Source organism: Pezoporus occidentalis, unplaced genomic scaffold (assembly GCF_034315485.1).
Source record: "Pezoporus occidentalis ecotype Australia unplaced genomic scaffold, CSIRO_AGI_Poc_V1 ctg1098, whole genome shotgun sequence".
NCBI lineage: Eukaryota > Metazoa > Chordata > Aves > Psittaciformes > Psittacidae > Pezoporus > Pezoporus occidentalis.
In genome coordinates, this window is record NW_026912884.1 from 1 (window position 1) to 16,133 (window position 16,133).

Here is a 16,133-nt window from a genome sequence, read left to right on the forward strand (position 1 = left end):
GTGTGTGTGAGCCCAGGGCACCCATGGGTGCTGCATCAGCTCCTGTGTGTGTGAGCCCAGAGCACCCATGGGTGCTCCATCACCTCCAGTGTGTGTGTGAGCCCCAGAGTACCCATGGGTGCTGCATCAGCTCCTGTCTGTGTGTGAGCCCAAAGCACCCATGGGTGCTGCATCAGCTCCTGTCTGTGTGTGAACCCATAGCACCCGTGGGTGCTGCATCAGCCTGTGTGTGTGTGAGCCCCAGAGCACCCATGGGTGCCTCATTGGTTCCTGGGGGTGTGAGCCCAGAGCACCCATGGATGCTGCATTGGTTCCTGGGGGTGTGTGAGCCCAGAGCACCCATGGGTGCTGCATCAGCTCCTGTGTGTGTGAGCCCCATAGCACCCATGGGTGCTGCATCAGCTCCTGTGTGTGTGAGTCCCAGAGCACCCATGGGTGCTCCATCAGCTCCTCTGTGTGTGTGAGCCCAGAGCATCCATGGGTGCTGCATCACCTCCTGTCTGTGTGTGAGCCCCATAGCACCCATGGGTGCTGCATCAGCTCCTGTGTGTGTGTGAACCCATAGCACCCATGGGTGCTGCATCAGCTCCTGCGTGTGTAAGCTCCAGAGCAACTATGGTTGCTGCATCAGCTCCTGTCTGTGTGTGAACCCATAGCACCCATGGGTGCTGCATCAGCTCCTGTGGGTATGAGCCCCAGAGCACCCATGGGTGCTGCATCACCTCCTCTGTGTGTGTGTGTGTGTACCCTAAGGTGAAACCCATAGCACCCATGGGTGCTCTGTCATTTCCTTTGTGTGTGTGTGAGCCCCATAGCACCCATGGGTGCTCCGTCACCTTCTCTGTGTGCCTCAGTGTGAGATCCGTAGCACCCCTGGGTGCTCCATCACCTCCTCTGTGTGTGTGTGCCTCAATGTGAGACCCATAGCACCCATGGGTGCTCCATCACCTCCTCTGTGTGTGCCCCAAGGTGAGACCTGTAGCACCCATGGGTGCTCTGTCATCTTCTGTGTGTATGAGACCCATAGCACCCATGGGTGCTCCATCACCTTTGTGTGTGTGTGTGCCCCAAGGTGAGCCCCAGAGCACCCATGGGTGCTCAATCACCTCCTCTGTGCGTGTGTGTTGTGCCTTAGTGTGGGACCCATAGCACCCATGGGTGCTCCATCACCTTTGTGTGTGTGTTTGTGTGCCCCAAGGTGAGCCCCAGAGCACCCATGGGTGCTCAATCACCTCCTCTGTGTGTGTGTGTTGTGCCTCAGTGTGAGACCCATAGCACCCATGGGTGCTCCATCACCTCCTGTGTGTGCGAGTGTGTGCCCCAAGGTCAGCCCCATAGCACCCATGGGTGCTCCATCACCTCCTCTGTGTGTGTGTTCTGCCTCAGTGTGAGACCCATAGCACCCATGGGTGCTCCATCACCTTCTCTGTGTGCAAGTGTGTGCCCCAAGGTCAGCCCCATAGCACCCATGGGTGCTTAGTCACCTCCTATGCCTTTGTATGTGCCTCAGGGTGAGTGCTGCAGCGCCCATGGGTGCTCTTGTCACCTCCTGTGTCTGTGTGAGCCCCATAGCACCCATGGGTGCTCAGTCACCTCCTATGAGTGTGTGTGCCCCAAGGTGAGCCCCACGGCACCCATGGGTGCTCCATCATTGTGTGTGTGTGTGTGTGTGTGTGTGAGACCCGTAGCACCCATGGGTGCTCCATCATTGTGTGTGTGTGTGTGTGTGTGTGTGTGAGACCCGTAGCACCCATGGGTGCTCCATCAGCTCCTGTGTGTGTGTGTGCCCCAAGGTGAGCCCCATGGCACCCATGGGTGCTCCATCATTGTGTGTGTGTGTGTGTGAGACCCATAGCACCCATGGGTGCTCCATCAGCTCCTGTGTGTGTGTGTGCCCCAAGGTGAGCCCCACGGCACCCATGGGTGCTCCATCACCTCTACCTGTGTGTGTGGCCATGCCTGAAGGTGAGCTCTGCAGCACCCATGGGTGCTCTGTCACCTTCGTATATATGTCCCAAGGTGAGACCCATAGCACCCATGGGTGCTCCATTACCTTCTATAGATGCGTGCATCCATGCCCTAAGGTGGGTGCTGCAGCACCCATGGGTGCTCCATCACCTCCAATGTGTGTGTGTGTGTCCAGCATCGACTGGGCCTGCAGTACCCATGGGTGCTGCATGAACTCCTATGTGTGTGTCTGTGCCTATGCTCCAAGCACCCATGGGTGCTCCCTGACCCCTGTGTGTCCCTGCTCTACATGACAGTAGCACCCATGGGTGCTCCCTGACCCCTGTGTGTCCCTGCCCTACATGACCGCAGCACCCATGGGTGCTCCCTGACCCCTGTGTGTCCCTGCTCTATGTGACAGCAGCACCCATGGGTGCTCCCTGACCCCTGTGTGTTTTTGCCCCACATGACCCGCATCACCCATGGGTGCTTCCTGACCCCCCCTGTGTGTCCCTGCTCTATGTGACTGCAGCACCCATGGGTGCTCCCTGACCCCTCTGTGTTTGTGCCCCACATGACCCACATCACCCATGGGTGCTCCCAGCCCCACATGACCCGCATCACCCATGGGTGCTCCCTGCCCCACGTGACCTGCATCACCCATGGGTGCTCTCTGCCCCACGTGACCCGCAGCATCCATGGGTGCTCCCTGACCCCTCTGTGTTTGTGCCCCACATGACCCGCATCACCCATGGGTGCTCCCAGCCCCACGTGACCCACATCACCCCTGGGTGCTCCCAGCCCCACGTGACCCTGCCCCACGTGACCTGCATCCCCCCCTGGGTGCTCCCAGCCCCACGTGACCCATATCACCCCTGGGTGCTCGCAGCCCCACATGACCCCTGGGTGCTCGCAGCCCCACGTGACCCACATGACCCCTGGGTGCTCGCAGCCCCACGTGACCCACGTCACCCCTGGGTGCTCCCAGCCCCACGTGACCCACATGACCCCTGGGTGCTCCCAGCCCCACGTGACCCACATGACCCCTGGGTGCTCGCAGCCCCACGTGACCCCCATGACCCCTGGGTGCTCCCAGCCCCACGTGACCGTGCCCCACGTGCCCTGCCCGCAGGGTTACTCGCGCAAGGCCGCGGCGCTGGAGTTCCTGCAGCGGCTGGAGGAGGCCAAGGCCGCCTACGAGGAGGGGCTGCGGCACGAGCCCGGCAACGCCCAGCTCCGGGACGGGCTGCGGGGGGTGGAGGCGCGGCTGGCGGGTGAGGGGGGGGCAACGGGGGGGTCAATGGGGGGGTCAATGATGGGGTTTGGGGGTCAATGAGGGGTTTGGGGGGGTCAATGAGGGGTTTGGGGGGGTCAATGAGGGGGTTTGGGGGGGTCAATGATGGGTTTGGGGGGTCAATGACGGGGTTTGGGGGTCAATGATGGGGTTTGGGGGGTCAGTGATGTGTTTTGGGGGGTCAGTGATGGGTTTGGGGGGGTCAATGAGGGGTTTGGGGGGTCAATGGGGGGATCAATGATGGGGTTTGGGGTCAATGATGTGTTTGGGGGGTCAATGATGGGGTTTGGGGGGGTCAATGGGGGGTCAATGATGGGGTTTGGGGGGTCAATGATGTGTTTGGGGGGGTCAGTGATGGGTTTGGGGGGTCAATGATGGGTTTGGGGGGGTCAGTGATGGGTTTGGGGATGTCAGTGGGTCAATGATGGGTTTTGGGGGTCAATGAGGGGTTTGGGGGGTCAATGGGGGGATCAATGATGGGTTTTGGGGGTCAATGAGGGGTTTGGGGGGTCAATGGGGGGGTCAATGATGGGGTTTGGGGGGTCAATGAGGGGTTTGGGGGGTCAATGAGGGGTTTGGGGGGGTCGATGATGGGTTTGGGGGTGTCAATGGGTCAATGATGGGTTTGCGGGGGTCAATGATGGGTTTGAGGGGGTCAATGATGGGGTTTGGCGGTTCAAGGAGGGGGTTTGGGGGGGTCAATGGGGGGGTCAGTGATGGGGTTTGGGGTCAGTGATGGGGTTTGGGGGGTCAATGATGGGTTTGGGGGTGTCAGTGGGTCAATGATGGGTTTTGGGGGTCAATGATGGGTTTGGGGGGGTCAATGAGGGGTTTGGGGGGTCAATGGGGGGTCAATGATGGGTTTTGGGGGTCAATGAGGGGTTTGGGGGGTCAATGGGGGGGTCAATGATGGGTTTTTGGGGGTCAATGAGGGGTTTGGGGGGTCAATGGGGGGTCAGTGATGGGTTTTGGGGGTCAATGATGGGTTTGGGGGGGTCAATGAGGGGTTTGGGGGGTCAATGGGGGGTCAGTGATGGGTTTTGGGGGTCAATGATGGGTTTGGGGGGGTCAATGATGGGTTTGGGGGGTCAATGATGGGTTTGGGGGGGTCAGTGATGGGTTTGGGGGGTCAGTGATGGGTTTTGGGGGTCAATGGGGGTCAGTGATGGGTTTTGGGGGTCAATGAGGGGTTTGGGGGGGTCAATGAGGGGTTTGGGGGGTCAATGGGGGGGTCAATGATGGGTTTGGGGGGTCAATGAGGGGTTTGGGGGGTCAATGGGGGGTCAGTGATGGGTTTTGGGGGTCAATGATGGGTTTGGGGGGGTCAATGAGGGGTTTGGGGGGTCAATGGGGGGTCAGTGATGGGTTTTGGGGGTCAATGATGGGTTTGGGGGGGTCAATGATGGGTTTTGGGGGTCAATGGGGGGTCAGTGATGGGTTTTGGGGGTCAATGAGGGGTTTGGGGGTTCGATGGGTTTTGGGTTCCTTGTGGTCACGGTCGCTGTTGGGTGCCCCCTCTCCCCCCTCAGAGCGGAAGCTGCTGAACCCCTTCAGCGCCCCGGACCTGCTGGGCCGGCTCGAGGGGGACCCGCGGACGCGCGCGCTGCTGCGGGACCCCGAATACCGCCAGCTGCTGGAGCAGCTGCGCAGCGACCCCGCCATGCTCGGCTCGTACGGAGCGGGGGGGTTTGGGGGGCACGGGGTCGGGTTTGGGGGGCATGGGATCAGTTTTGGGGTGCATGGAATGGTTTGGGGTGCACGGGGTTGGTTTGGGGGCAGTTTTGGGTGCATGGGATCAGTTTTGGGGTGCATGGGGTCAGGTTTGGGGTGTATGGAATGGTTTGGGGTCGGGGTTGGGGTGTATGGGCTCGGGTTTGGGGTCCGGTTTGGGGTGCACGCGATCAGTTTTGGGGTGCGTGAAATGGTTTGGGGTTCGGTTTTGGGGTGCATGGGGTCGGGTTTGGGGTGCATGGAATGGTTTGGGGTCGGGCTTGGGGTGCATGAGGTCGGGTTTGGGGTCCGGTTTGGGGTGCACGCGATCAATTGTGGGGTGCATGAAATGGTTTGGGGTCGGGCTTGGGGTGCATGGGGTCGGGTTTGGGGTGCATGGGGTAGGGTTTGGGGTGCATTGAATGGCTTGGGGTCGGGTTTGGGGTGCACGGGGTTGGTTTGGGGGCAGTTTTGGGTGCATGGGATCAGTTTTGGGGTGCATGGAGTCAGGTTTGGGGTGCATGGAATGGTTTGGGGTCGGGTTTGGGGTGCATGGGGTCGGGTTTGGGGTCCGGTTTGGGGTGCACGCGATCAATTGTGGGGTGCATGAAATGGTTTGGGGTCGGGCTTGGGGTGCATGGGGTCGGGTTTGGGGTGCATGGGGTAGGGTTTGGGGTGCATGGAATGGCTTGGGGTCAGGTTTGGGGTGCACGGAGTTGGTTTAGGGGCAGTTTTGGGTGCATGGGATCAGTTTTGGGATACCTGGGATCAGGTTTGGGGTGCATGGAATGGTTTGGGGTCGGGTTTGGGGTGCACGGGGTCATGTTTAGGGTGCAGGGGGCTGGTTTGGGGTCGGGTTTGGGGTGCACAGCCTCGGGTTTGGGGTGCATGGGATCAGTTTTGGGGTGCATGGAATGGTTTGGGGTCGGGTTTGGGGTGTATGGATTCGGGTTTGGGGTGCATGGGGTTGGTTTGGGGGCAGTTTCTGTTGCACAGGATCAGTTTTGGGGTTCACGGGGTCAGTTTTGGGGTGCATGGAGCTAGTTTGGGGTTAGGTTGAGGTGCACAGGGTCAGTTTTGGGCTGCGTGGAGCCGCTTTGGGGTGCGTAGGGTTGGTTTGGGGGGAGTTTGGGGTGTATGGGATCAGTTTTGGGGTGCACAGGATCAGTTTTGGGGTGCATGGGGTCGGTTTGGAGTCAGGTTGGTGTGTATGGGATCAGTTTTGGGGTGTATGGAATGGTTTGGGGTGCATGGGGTCGGGTTTGGGGTGCATGGGATCAGTTTTGGGGTGCGTGTGGTTGGTTTGGGGTTGGGGTGGGGGTGCACAGGGTCGGGTTTGGGGGGCATGGAATGGTTTGCGGTCAGGTTTGGGGTGCATGGGATCAGTTTTGGGGTGCATGGAATGGTTTGGGGTTGGGTTTGGGGTGCACGGGGTCGGGTTTGGGGTGCATGGGGTCAGTTTTGGGGTGCATGGAGTGGTTTGGGGTTGGGTTTGGGGTGCATGGGGTCAGTTTTGGGGTGCCCGGGGCTGGTTTGGGCTCAGTTTTGGGGTGCCCGGTGTCAGTTTTGGGGTTCACGGGCTCAGTTCTGGGGTGCCCGGGGTCAGTTTTGGGGTTCATGGGGTCACTTTTGGGGTTCATGGGGTCACTTTTGGGGTGTCTGGGGCCGGTTTGGGCTCAGTTTTGGGGTGCATGGGGTCAGTTCTGGGGTGCCCGGGGCCGGTTTGGGGTCAGTTTTGGGGTTCATGGGCTCAGTTTTGGGGTGCATGGGGTCACTTTTGGGGTGCCTGGGGCCGGTTTGGGCTCAGTTTTGGGGTGACCGGGGTCACTTTTGGGATCAGTTTTGGGGTTCACGGGCTCAGTTTTGGGGTGCACGGGGTCAGTTTTGGGGTGCACAGGGCTGGTTTGGGGTCAGTTTCGGGGTTCATGGGCTCAGTTTTGGGGTGGGGTCACTTTTGGGGTGCCCGGGGCCGGTTTGGGCTCAGTTCTGGGGTGCCCGGGGTCACTTTTGGGCTCAGTTTTGGGGTTCATGGGCTCACTTCTGGGGTTCATGGGGTCAGTTTTGGGGTGTCTGGGGCCAGTTTGGGCTCAGTTTTGGGGTGCATGGAGTCAGTTCTGGGGTGCCCGGGGTCACTTTTGGGGTCAGTTTTGGGGTTCATAGGCTCAGTTTTGGGGTGCATGGGGTCACTTTTGGGGTGCCCGAGGCCAGTTTGGGCTCAGTTTTGGGGTGACCGGGGTCAATTTTGGGATCAGTTTTGGGGTTCACGGGGTCAGTTTTGGGGTGCACAGGGCTGGTTTGGGCTCAGTTTTGGGGTTCATAGGTTCAGTTTTGGGGTGCCTGGGGCCGGTTTGGGCTCAGTTTTGGGGTGCTCGGTGTCAGTTTTGGGGTTCATGGGCTCAGTTTTGGGGTGCATGGGGTCACTTTTGGGGGGCCTGGGGCCGGTTTGGGCTCAGTTTTGGGGTGACCGGGGTCACTTTTGGGATCAGTTTTGGGGTTCACGGGCTCAGTTCTGGGGTGCCCGGGCTCAGTTTTGGGGTTCATGGGCTCAGTTTTGGGGTTCATGGGCTCAGTTTCGGGGTTCCTGGGCTCAGTTTTGGGGTGCCTGGGGCCGGTTTGGGCTCAGTTTTGGGGTTCATGGGCTCAGTTTTGGGGTGCATGGGGTCACTTTCGGGGTTCCCGGGCCCGGTTTGGGGTCACTTTCGGGGTTCCCGGGCTCAGTTTTGGGGTGCATGGGGTCAGTTTTGGGGTGCCTGGGGCCAGTTTGGGCTCAGTTTTGGGGTGCATGGGGTCAGTTTTGGGGTGCATGGGGCCGGTTTGGGCTCAGTTTTGGGGTTCACGGGCTCAGTTTTGGGGTGCATGGGGTGCCTGGGGCCAGTTTGGGCTCAGTTTTGGGGTGCATGGGCTCAGTTTTGGGGTGCATGGGGCCGGTTTGGGCTCAGTTTTGGGGTTCATGGGCTCAGTTTTGGGGTGCATGGGGTCGGGTTTGGTCTCACTTTTGGGGTTCCCGGGCTCACTTTCGGGGCGCCCCCGCAGGAAGCTGCAGGACCCTCGGGTCATGACCACCCTGAGCGTGCTGCTGGGGGTGGAGCTGAGCGGAGCCGAGGAGGAGGAGGAGGCGCCCTCCCCCCCCCCCCCGCCCCCCCCCAAACCCCCGGCCCAGCCCCCCCCGCCCGAGGAGCTCCCCGAGAACAAGAAGGAGGTGAGGGGGGAGGGGCGGCTTTTGGGGTGCCCCCCCCCAACCCCAACCCCAGCAGGGGGAGCCTGGAAATGAGGGGGAGGAGCTGGAGGGGCTTCGGGGGCAGGGTTGGGGGGGGTGGGGAGGTTTGGGCAGGTTTTGGGGTGTTTTGGGAGGTTTTGAGTGGTTTTGGGGTGCTTTGGGAGGTTTTGGGGGGTTTGGGGAGGTTTTGGGTGGTTTTGGGGTGCTTTGGGAGGTTTTGGGGGGTTTGGGGAGGTTTTGGGTGGTTTTGGGGTGCGGGGGGAGGTTCTAGGGCAGGTTTTGGGGTGTTTCGGCAGGTTTTGGGAGATTTTGTTCAGGTTTTGGGGTATTTGTTCAGGTTTTGGGGTGTTTGGTCAGGTTTTGGGGTGTTTTGGGAGGTTTTGGGGTGTTTGGTCAGGTTTTGGGGTGCTTTGGGAGGTTTTGGGGTGTTTCAGGAGGTTTTGGTCAGGTTTTGGGTTGTTTTGGGAGGTTTTGGTCAGGTTTTGGGGTGCAGGGGCAGGTTTTGGGTGTTTTTGGGGTAGGGGGGAGGTTCTAGGGCAGGTTTTGGGGTATTTTGGGAGGTTTTGGGCAGGTTTTGGGGTGCAGGGGCAGGTTTTGGGGTGTTTTGGGAGGTTTTGGTCAGGTTTTGGGGTGCAGGGGCAGGTTTTGGGTGGTTTTGGGGTGGGGGGAGGTTCTCGGGCAGGTTTTGGGGTATTTTGGGAGGTTTTGGGCAGGCTTTGGGGTGTTTTGGCCAGGTTTTGGTCAGGTTTTGGGGTATTTTGGGAGGTTTTGGTCAGGTTTGGGGTGCAGGGGTGGTGCCGGGGGTGATTTTGGGGTGCCCCCCCCCAGGCCCAGCAGGAGAAGGAGCTGGGCAACGCTGCCTACAAGCGCAAGGAGTTCCCCGCGGCGCTGGCTCACTACACCCGCGCCGAGGAGCTGGACCCCACCAACATGAGCTACGTCACCAACCAGGCGGGTGAGCGCCCCCCAACGCACAAACACCCCCTGGAACACCACAAACACCCCCCCCTGAACCCACAAACACCCCCCCTGAACCCACAAACACCTCCCCTGGAACCCACAAACACCCCCTGGAACCCACAGACACCCCATGGAACCCACAAACACCCCCTGGAACCCACAAACACCCCCTTGATTGCCCAACCCCCCCCTTGAACACCCTAAACCCTTCCCTGAACCTCCTAAACCGCACCCTGAACCCCCAAAACCCCCTCTTGAACCCCAACCCACCCCGTGAACCCCCCAAACACCCCCCTTGAATCCCCAGCCTCCCCCTTGACTCCCCCAAACCTCCCTTGAACCCCCAACCCACCCCTTGAACCCCCCCGAACCCCCAAACCCCCCCTTAAACCCCCCAAGATCCCCCTTGAACCCCCAAATGCCCCCCTTGAATCCCCACCCACCCCGAACCCCCAAAATCCCCCTTGAACACCCAACCCCCCTTGAATCCCCAAAACCTCCCTTGAACCCCCAAGCCACCCCTTGAACCCCCAAACTCCGCCCTTGAACCCCAACCCCCCTGAACCCCAATACCCCCCTTGAACCCCCAACCCCCCGTACCCCCAAACCCCCCGAACTCCCAAACCCCCCCTTAAACCCCCAAAACCCCCTTTGTACCCCCCAAACTCCCCACCCCCCCTTAAACCCCCCAAACCCCCCTTGAACCCCAACCCCCCGCCGAACCCCAACTTCCTCCTTGAACCTCCAACCCCCCTTGTACCCCCCAACCCCCCCAAACTCCTAAACCCCCCTGAGCCCCCCAAAAGCCCCCTTAAACCCCCCAAAATCCCCCCTTGAACCCCCAAATGCCCCCCTTGAACCCCCACCCCCCCTGTACCCCCCAAACCCCCCTGAACTCCCACCCCCCCTTAAACCCCCCTTTCTACCCCCCAAACCCCCCTTAAACCCCCCCAAAGCCCCCCTTGAGTCCCCAAACGCCCCCCTTGAACCCCAACGCCCCTGAACCCCAACTCCCCCCTTGAACCCCCAGCCCCCCCCTTGTACCCCCCAAACCCCCCCAAACTCCCACCCCCCCTTAAACCCCCCGAAAACCCCCCCTTGAACCCCCCAAAATCCCCCCTTGATCCCCCAGCCCCCCCTTGTACCCCCCAAACCCCCCCAAACTCCCACCGCCCCTTAACCCCCCCCAACCCCCCCCTTGAACCCCCCAAAATCCCCCCTTGAACCCCCAGGCCCCCCCTTGTACCCCCCAAACCCCCCCAAAATCCCCCCTTGAACCCCCCAAAATCCCCCTTTGAACCCCCAGCCCCCCACTTGTACCCCCCAAACCCCCCCAAACTCCCCAAACCCCCCTTAAACCCCCCCACCCCCCCCTGAACCCCCAAAATCCCCCTTTGAACCCCAAATCCCCCCCCGAACCCCCTCTTTTCCTCCCTCCCAGCCGTCTACTTCGAGAGCGGGGACTACGCGCGGTGCCGGGAGCTCTGCACCAAGGCCATCGAGGTGGGGCGGCAGAACCGGGAGGACTACAGGCAGATTGCAAAGTGGGTCCGGTTGAAAAGAGGGGGTTCCCCCCCACCCCAAATCCCCCCCCTTCTCTTGGCACCACCCCCAAACCCCCCCCTCACCCCCAGGGCCTACGCGCGCATCGGGAACTCGTACCTGCGCGAGGAGCGCTACAAGGACGCCATCCACTTCTATAACAAGTCCTTGGCCGAGCATCGCACCCCGGATGTGCTCAAGAAGTGCCAGCAGGTGATGGTGGGGAGGAGGGGGAAGGGGGGGTTAAAAACGGGGTGCACCCCTCCATTGACCCCCAAATGGGGCTGCTGCAGGCAGAGAAGATCCTAAAGGAGCAGGAGCGCTTGGCTTACATCGACCCCGAGCTGGCGCTGCAGGAGAAGAACAAAGGCAATGAATGCTTCCAAAGAGGTACAATGAGGGGGTCCTGGGGGGGGGGGGAAGGGGAGGTCTTGGGGTGGCCCCCAAGCCCTCAATGACTCCCCCTGGTGTGGGGGACCCCCCCCTTTGGCAGGGGATTACCCGCAGGCCATGAAGCACTACACCGAGGCCATCCGGCGCAACCCGCACGAGGCCCGGCTCTACAGCAACCGTGCTGCCTGCTACACCAAGCTGCTGGAGTTCCCCCTCGCCCTCAAGGTCTGGGGGGGTCCTGGGGGGTGCAGAGATTGGGGGGGGGGGGGGGGCAGTTTTTGGGTGCCTCTGACCCCCCCCTTGCTCCCCTCCCCAGGACTGTGAGGAGTGCATCCGCCTGGAGCCCTCCTTCAGTGAGTGCTGGGGGGCTTGGTTTGGGGTCCCCCCCTCTGCTTGTTTCCCCTTCTCTGCCTGCGCCCTGCTTTTGTTGTGCTTGTTTTACCTCTTCATCTGCCTGTTCCTCTGGCCCCCCCTTCCTCTTCTGCCTGTTCTCCCCTGCCTGTACCCTTTCTTCTTCCGCCTGTTCTTCTGCCTGTTCCCATCTTCTCTGCCTGACCCTCTGCTTATTTCCTCCTCTCCACTTGTAATCTCCCTTCCTCCTCCGCCTGTTCCTCTTCTTGTATTCCCTTATGCTCTTCCTCTGCCTGTTCCCTCTTTTCTTGCACGTGTTCCTCTGCCTGTTCCCCTTCTCCTCCGCCTGTTCTCCTCTGCCTGTTCCCCTTCTCCTCCGCCTGTTCCCCTTCTCCTCTGCCTGTACTCCCCTTTCCCTCTGCCTGTTCCTCTCCTCTTCTTGTATTTGCTTATCTTTTTGCTCTGCCTGTTCTTCTCTACCTGTACTCCCCTTTCTCTTCTGCCTGTTCCTCTCTTCTCTGTGTATTCCCTTACCCTCTTCCTCTGCCTATTCCTTTCCTTGTTCCCTTCCTCCTCTCCCTGTCCCCTCTTTCCCTGTCTGTTCCCTTCCTCCTCTGCCTGTTCCTGTATTCCCTTCTCTTCCTCTCCCTGTTCCCTCTTCCTCTTCCTGTTCCCTCTCTTCCCCTGCCTGTTCCCTTCCTCCTCTGCCTGTTCCTTTTCCTGTACTCCCTATTCCTCTTCCTCTGCCTGTTCCTTTCCTTGTTCCCTTCCTCCTCTCCCTGTCCCCCCTTTCCCTGCCTGTTCCCTTCCTCCTCTGCCTGTTCCTCTTCCTGTACTCCCTTATCCTCTTCTTCTGCCTGTTCCCTCTCTCCTTCCATGTGTTCCTCTGCCTGTTTCCCTTCTCCTCTGCTTGTTCCCCTTTTCCAATTCCCCTCTTCTCTACCTGTACCTCCCTTTCCCTCTGCCTGTTCCTGTATTCCCTCCTCTTCCTCTCCCTGTTCCCTCTTCCCCTGCCTGTTCCCTCTCTTCCATTGCCTGTTCCCTTCCTCCTCTGCCTGTTCCTCTCCTCTTCCTGTACTCCCTTATACTCTTCCTCTGCCTGTTCCCTCTCTTCCCCTGCCTGTTCCCTTCCTCCTCTGCCTGTTCCTCTCCTCTTCCTGTACTCCCTTATCCTCTTCCTCTGCCTGTTCCCTCTTCCCCTGCCTGTTCCCTTCCTCCTCTGCCTGTTCCTCTTCCTGTACTCCCTTATCCTCTTCCTCCGCCTGTTCCCTCTTCCTCTGCGTGTTCCCTTCCTCCTCTGCCTGTTCCTCTTCCTGTACTCCCTTATCCTCTTCCTCCACCTGTTCCTTTCCTTGTTCCCTTCCTCCTCTCCCTGTCCCCCCTTTCCCTGCCTGTTCCCTTCCTCCTCTGCCTGTTCCTCTTCCTGTACTCCCTTATCCTCTTCCTCTGCCTGTTCCCTCTTCCTCTGCGTGTTCCCTTCCTCCTCTGCCTGTTCCTCTTCCTGTACTCCCTATTCCTCTTCCTCTGCCTATTCCTTTCCTTGTTCCCTTCCTCCTCTCCCTGTCCCCCCTTTCCCTGCCTGTTCCCTTCCTCCTCCAACCCCTCCTTGCCCCCTTCTCCCCCAGTCAAAGGCTACACCCGGAAGGCGGCGGCGCTGGAGGCCATGAAGGATTACAGCAAGGCCATGGACGTCTACCAGCGTGCCCTCGACCTGGACGCCGGCTGCAAGGTGCTGGGGGGTGTCCCCCCCCGTCCCCCCCCATCATAGGGGTGTTGTTGTTGCTGCTGGGGGGGGCTCACAGCTCGCTGGCCCCCAGGAGGCCGCCGAGGGCTACCAGCGGTGCCTGCTGGCGCAGTACAACCGGCAGGACAGCCCCGAGGAGGTGAAGCGCCGCGCCATGGCCGACCCCGAGGTGCAGCACATCATGAGCGACCCCGCCATGCGCCTCATCCTCGAGCAGATGCAGAAGGACCCCCAGGCCCTCAGCGAGTGCGTGGCGGGGGGGGGGGGGGTCAGTGGGGTCCGGATGGGATCCCGAGTGGGGTCCTAAAGGGATCCTGGGGGGGCCCTAGGGTGTTATTGGGGTCCTAAAGGGATCCTGGGGGGCCCTAGGGTGTTATTGGGGTCCTAAAGGGATCCCGGGGGGGACTGGGGGGGGTCAGTGGGGTCCTAAAGGGATCCCAGGGGGGCCCTAGGGTGTTATTGGGGTCCTAAAGGGATCCCAGGGGGGCCTAGGGTGTTATTGGGGTCCTAAAGGGATCCCAGGGGGGCCTAGGGTGTTATTGGGGTCCCAAAGGGATCCCAGGGGGAGCCAAGGGGGGGTCAGTGGGGTCCTAAAGGGATCCCAGGGGGACTGGGGGGGGTCAGTGGGGTCCTAAAGGGATCCCAGGGGGGCCCTGGGCTGTCAATGGGGGTCTCAAAGGGGTCCAGGTGGTCCCTGGGGTCTTACTGGGGTCCTAAAGCGATCCCAGGGGGGCCCTGGGCTGTCAGTGGGGGTCCCAAAGGGGTCCAGGGGTGTTGTAGAGGGGTCCCAGGGTGTCCCTGATTGCCCCTACGGCGTCCATGGGGGTTTAAAGGGGTCCCAGGGTGTCCATGGGGGTTTAAAGGGATCCCAGGGTGTCCATGGGGTTTTAAAGGGGTCCCAGGGTGTCCATGGGGGTTTAAAGGGGTCCCAGGGTGTCCATGGGGGTTTAAAGGGATCCCAGGGTGTCCGTGGGGGGTTTAAAGGGGTCCCAGGGTGTCCATGGGGGTTTAAAGGGGTCCCAGGGTGTCCATGGGGGTTTAAAGGGGTCCCAGGGTGTCCATGGGGGTTTAAAGGGGTCCCAGGGTGTCCATGGGGGTTTAAAGGGGTCCCAGGGTGTCCATGGGGTTTAAAGGGGTCCCAGCGTGTCCATGGGGTGTTGCTGGGCTCCCATAGGGGTTCTGGGGTGTTCTAAGGGGGTCCCAGGGCGGTTCCGGGTGCTCCCGGTCACCCCGTGATGCTCTCAAGGCCCCATGGGGGTCCCCATTGTCCCCCCCTGACCCCCCCCCGTCCCTCGCAGGCACCTCAAGAACCCGGTGATCGCGCAGAAGATCCAGAAGCTGATGGATGTGGGGCTCATCGCCATCCGGTGACCCCCCCCTTACCTGCCCCACACCCCCCACACCATGGGGGGCTGGGGGAGCTGCCCCTCACATCACACCCCCACCCCCCACCCCCCCGCTTGTGTTGGTTGTGGGGCGCCGCGACCCCCAATAAAGAGCGGAGCAGCGACCAGGTCCGGTCCCTATGGGGGGAGTGGGGGGGGCTCATGGTGCTGGGGGGCCCTATGGGGTGGATGTGGGTCCCTAGGGCTGGAGTCTCCTATGGGGTGGATGTAGGGCCGTGGGGCTGGAGTCCCCTGTGGGGTGGATGTGGGGCCATGGGGTGGAGTCCCGTATGGGGTGGATGTGGGGCTATGGTGCTGGAGTCCCCTATGGGGTGGATGTGGGGCCATGGGGTGGAGTCCCCTGTGGGGTGGATGTGAGGCCATGGGGCTGGAGTCTCCTATGGGGTGGATGTGGGGCCATGGGGTGGAGTCCCCTATGGGGTGGATGTGGGGCCCTGGGGCTGGAGTCCCCTATGGGGTGGATGTGGGGCCATGGGGTGGAGTCCCCTGTGGGGTGGATGTGGGGCCATGGGGTGGAGTCCCCTGTGGGGTGGATGTGGGGCCATGGGGCTGGAGTCTCCTATGGGGTGGATGTGGGGCCCTGGGGCTGGAGTCCCCTGTGGGGTGGATGTGGGGCCATGGGGTGGAGTCCTCTGTGGGGTGGATGTGGGGCCCTGGGGCTGGAGTCCCCTGTGGGGCGGATGTGGGGCCCTAGGGCTGGAGTCTCCTATGGGGTGGATGTGGGGCCATGGGGCTGGGATTCCCCTATGGGGCGGATGTGGGGGGCCCAGATGCCCCGGGGGCTTGGGATTGGGGCGCCCCAAGCCCTTGATGGAGGCAAGTGGGGATGTGAGGAGGGAGGATGTGGGGGGGCCCAGTGCCCCATGGGGAGGGTTCTGTGGGGCCTCAACCCTTTGGGGTAGCAGATGGGGCTGGTCCCCCTTGGGGTGGTGAGGGGGGTTTGCTTATGGGGCATGGAAGGGGGGGAGCTCACCCCACAGCTGCCAGCTCTGCACCCGGCCCCACAGCTCCTCCCTCTGCTCCACTTCCTCTGCGGTGGCAGGGGGGAAGTTGGGGCGCTGTGGGGCAGGACGGAGGGACCCAGGGCTCTATAAGGCGCTGTGGGGCGGGTGGACTTTGGGCTTCTGTGGGGCAGGAGGGGCTGGGCTTTGGGGGGCTCTATAGGGCTCTGTGGGGTGGGAGGACCCGGGCTCAGTGGGGCAGAAGGCCCGGCCATGGCGGGGCTGAAGACAGCGAGCGGGGAGGCCATCGATGGCTCCTTCGAGCTGCAGGTGGACGTGGACATGGATGAGGACGATGCTGTGGGGCAGCCCGGCCCCACAGAGCCCCCCGGCCCCACAGAGCCCCCCGGCCCCACAGCGGCCTCCCGCACCCTTGCCCTCCGCGTCACTGGCGACCTCCATATCGGCGGCCTCATGCTCCTCATTGTGGAAACCATTGGTGAGCGCCCCACACATGTGGGGCCCATGGGGATGGGATGCAGGCAGCCAGGCCCCAGAGCTCTGGCCCTATGGGGAAGGGTGGGGGGGGATGTGGGGCCCCATGGGGAGGGAGGACCCCGTGGGTCTG

At 61.6% G+C, this 16,133-nt stretch overlaps 1 protein-coding gene across 1 annotated transcript; it reads left to right on the forward strand.

The window, feature by feature from the left end:
• Positions 1-3,022: 3,022 nt before the first annotated feature.
• Positions 3,023-14,669, forward strand: STIP1 (stress induced phosphoprotein 1). The gene is made up of 12 exons (XM_062625331.1): positions 3,023-3,221; positions 4,771-4,912; positions 7,985-8,150; positions 8,997-9,123; positions 10,570-10,672; positions 10,763-10,883; positions 10,964-11,060; positions 11,164-11,288; positions 11,380-11,416; positions 13,040-13,143; positions 13,232-13,404; positions 14,457-14,669. The coding sequence occupies exons 1-12, from the start codon at positions 3,023-3,025 to the stop codon at positions 14,527-14,529; spliced, it is 1,467 nt and encodes a 488-aa protein (XP_062481315.1). The 3' UTR covers positions 14,530-14,669.
• The last annotated feature ends 1,464 nt before the right edge of the window (positions 14,670-16,133 follow it).

Excerpts from the sequence above, each read along its gene's own strand:
- STIP1 (XM_062625331.1), top strand. The coding sequence starts at position 3,023 with ATGACCCCTGGGTGCTCCCAGCCCCACGTGACCGTGCCCCACGTGCCC. Across the intron at positions 4,913-7,984 it reads GACCCCGCCATGCTCGGCTC|GAAGCTGCAGGACCCTCGGG; the intron begins GTACGGAGCGGG and ends GCGCCCCCGCAG. Across the intron at positions 9,124-10,569 it reads CTACGTCACCAACCAGGCGG|CCGTCTACTTCGAGAGCGGG; the intron begins GTGAGCGCCCCC and ends CCTCCCTCCCAG.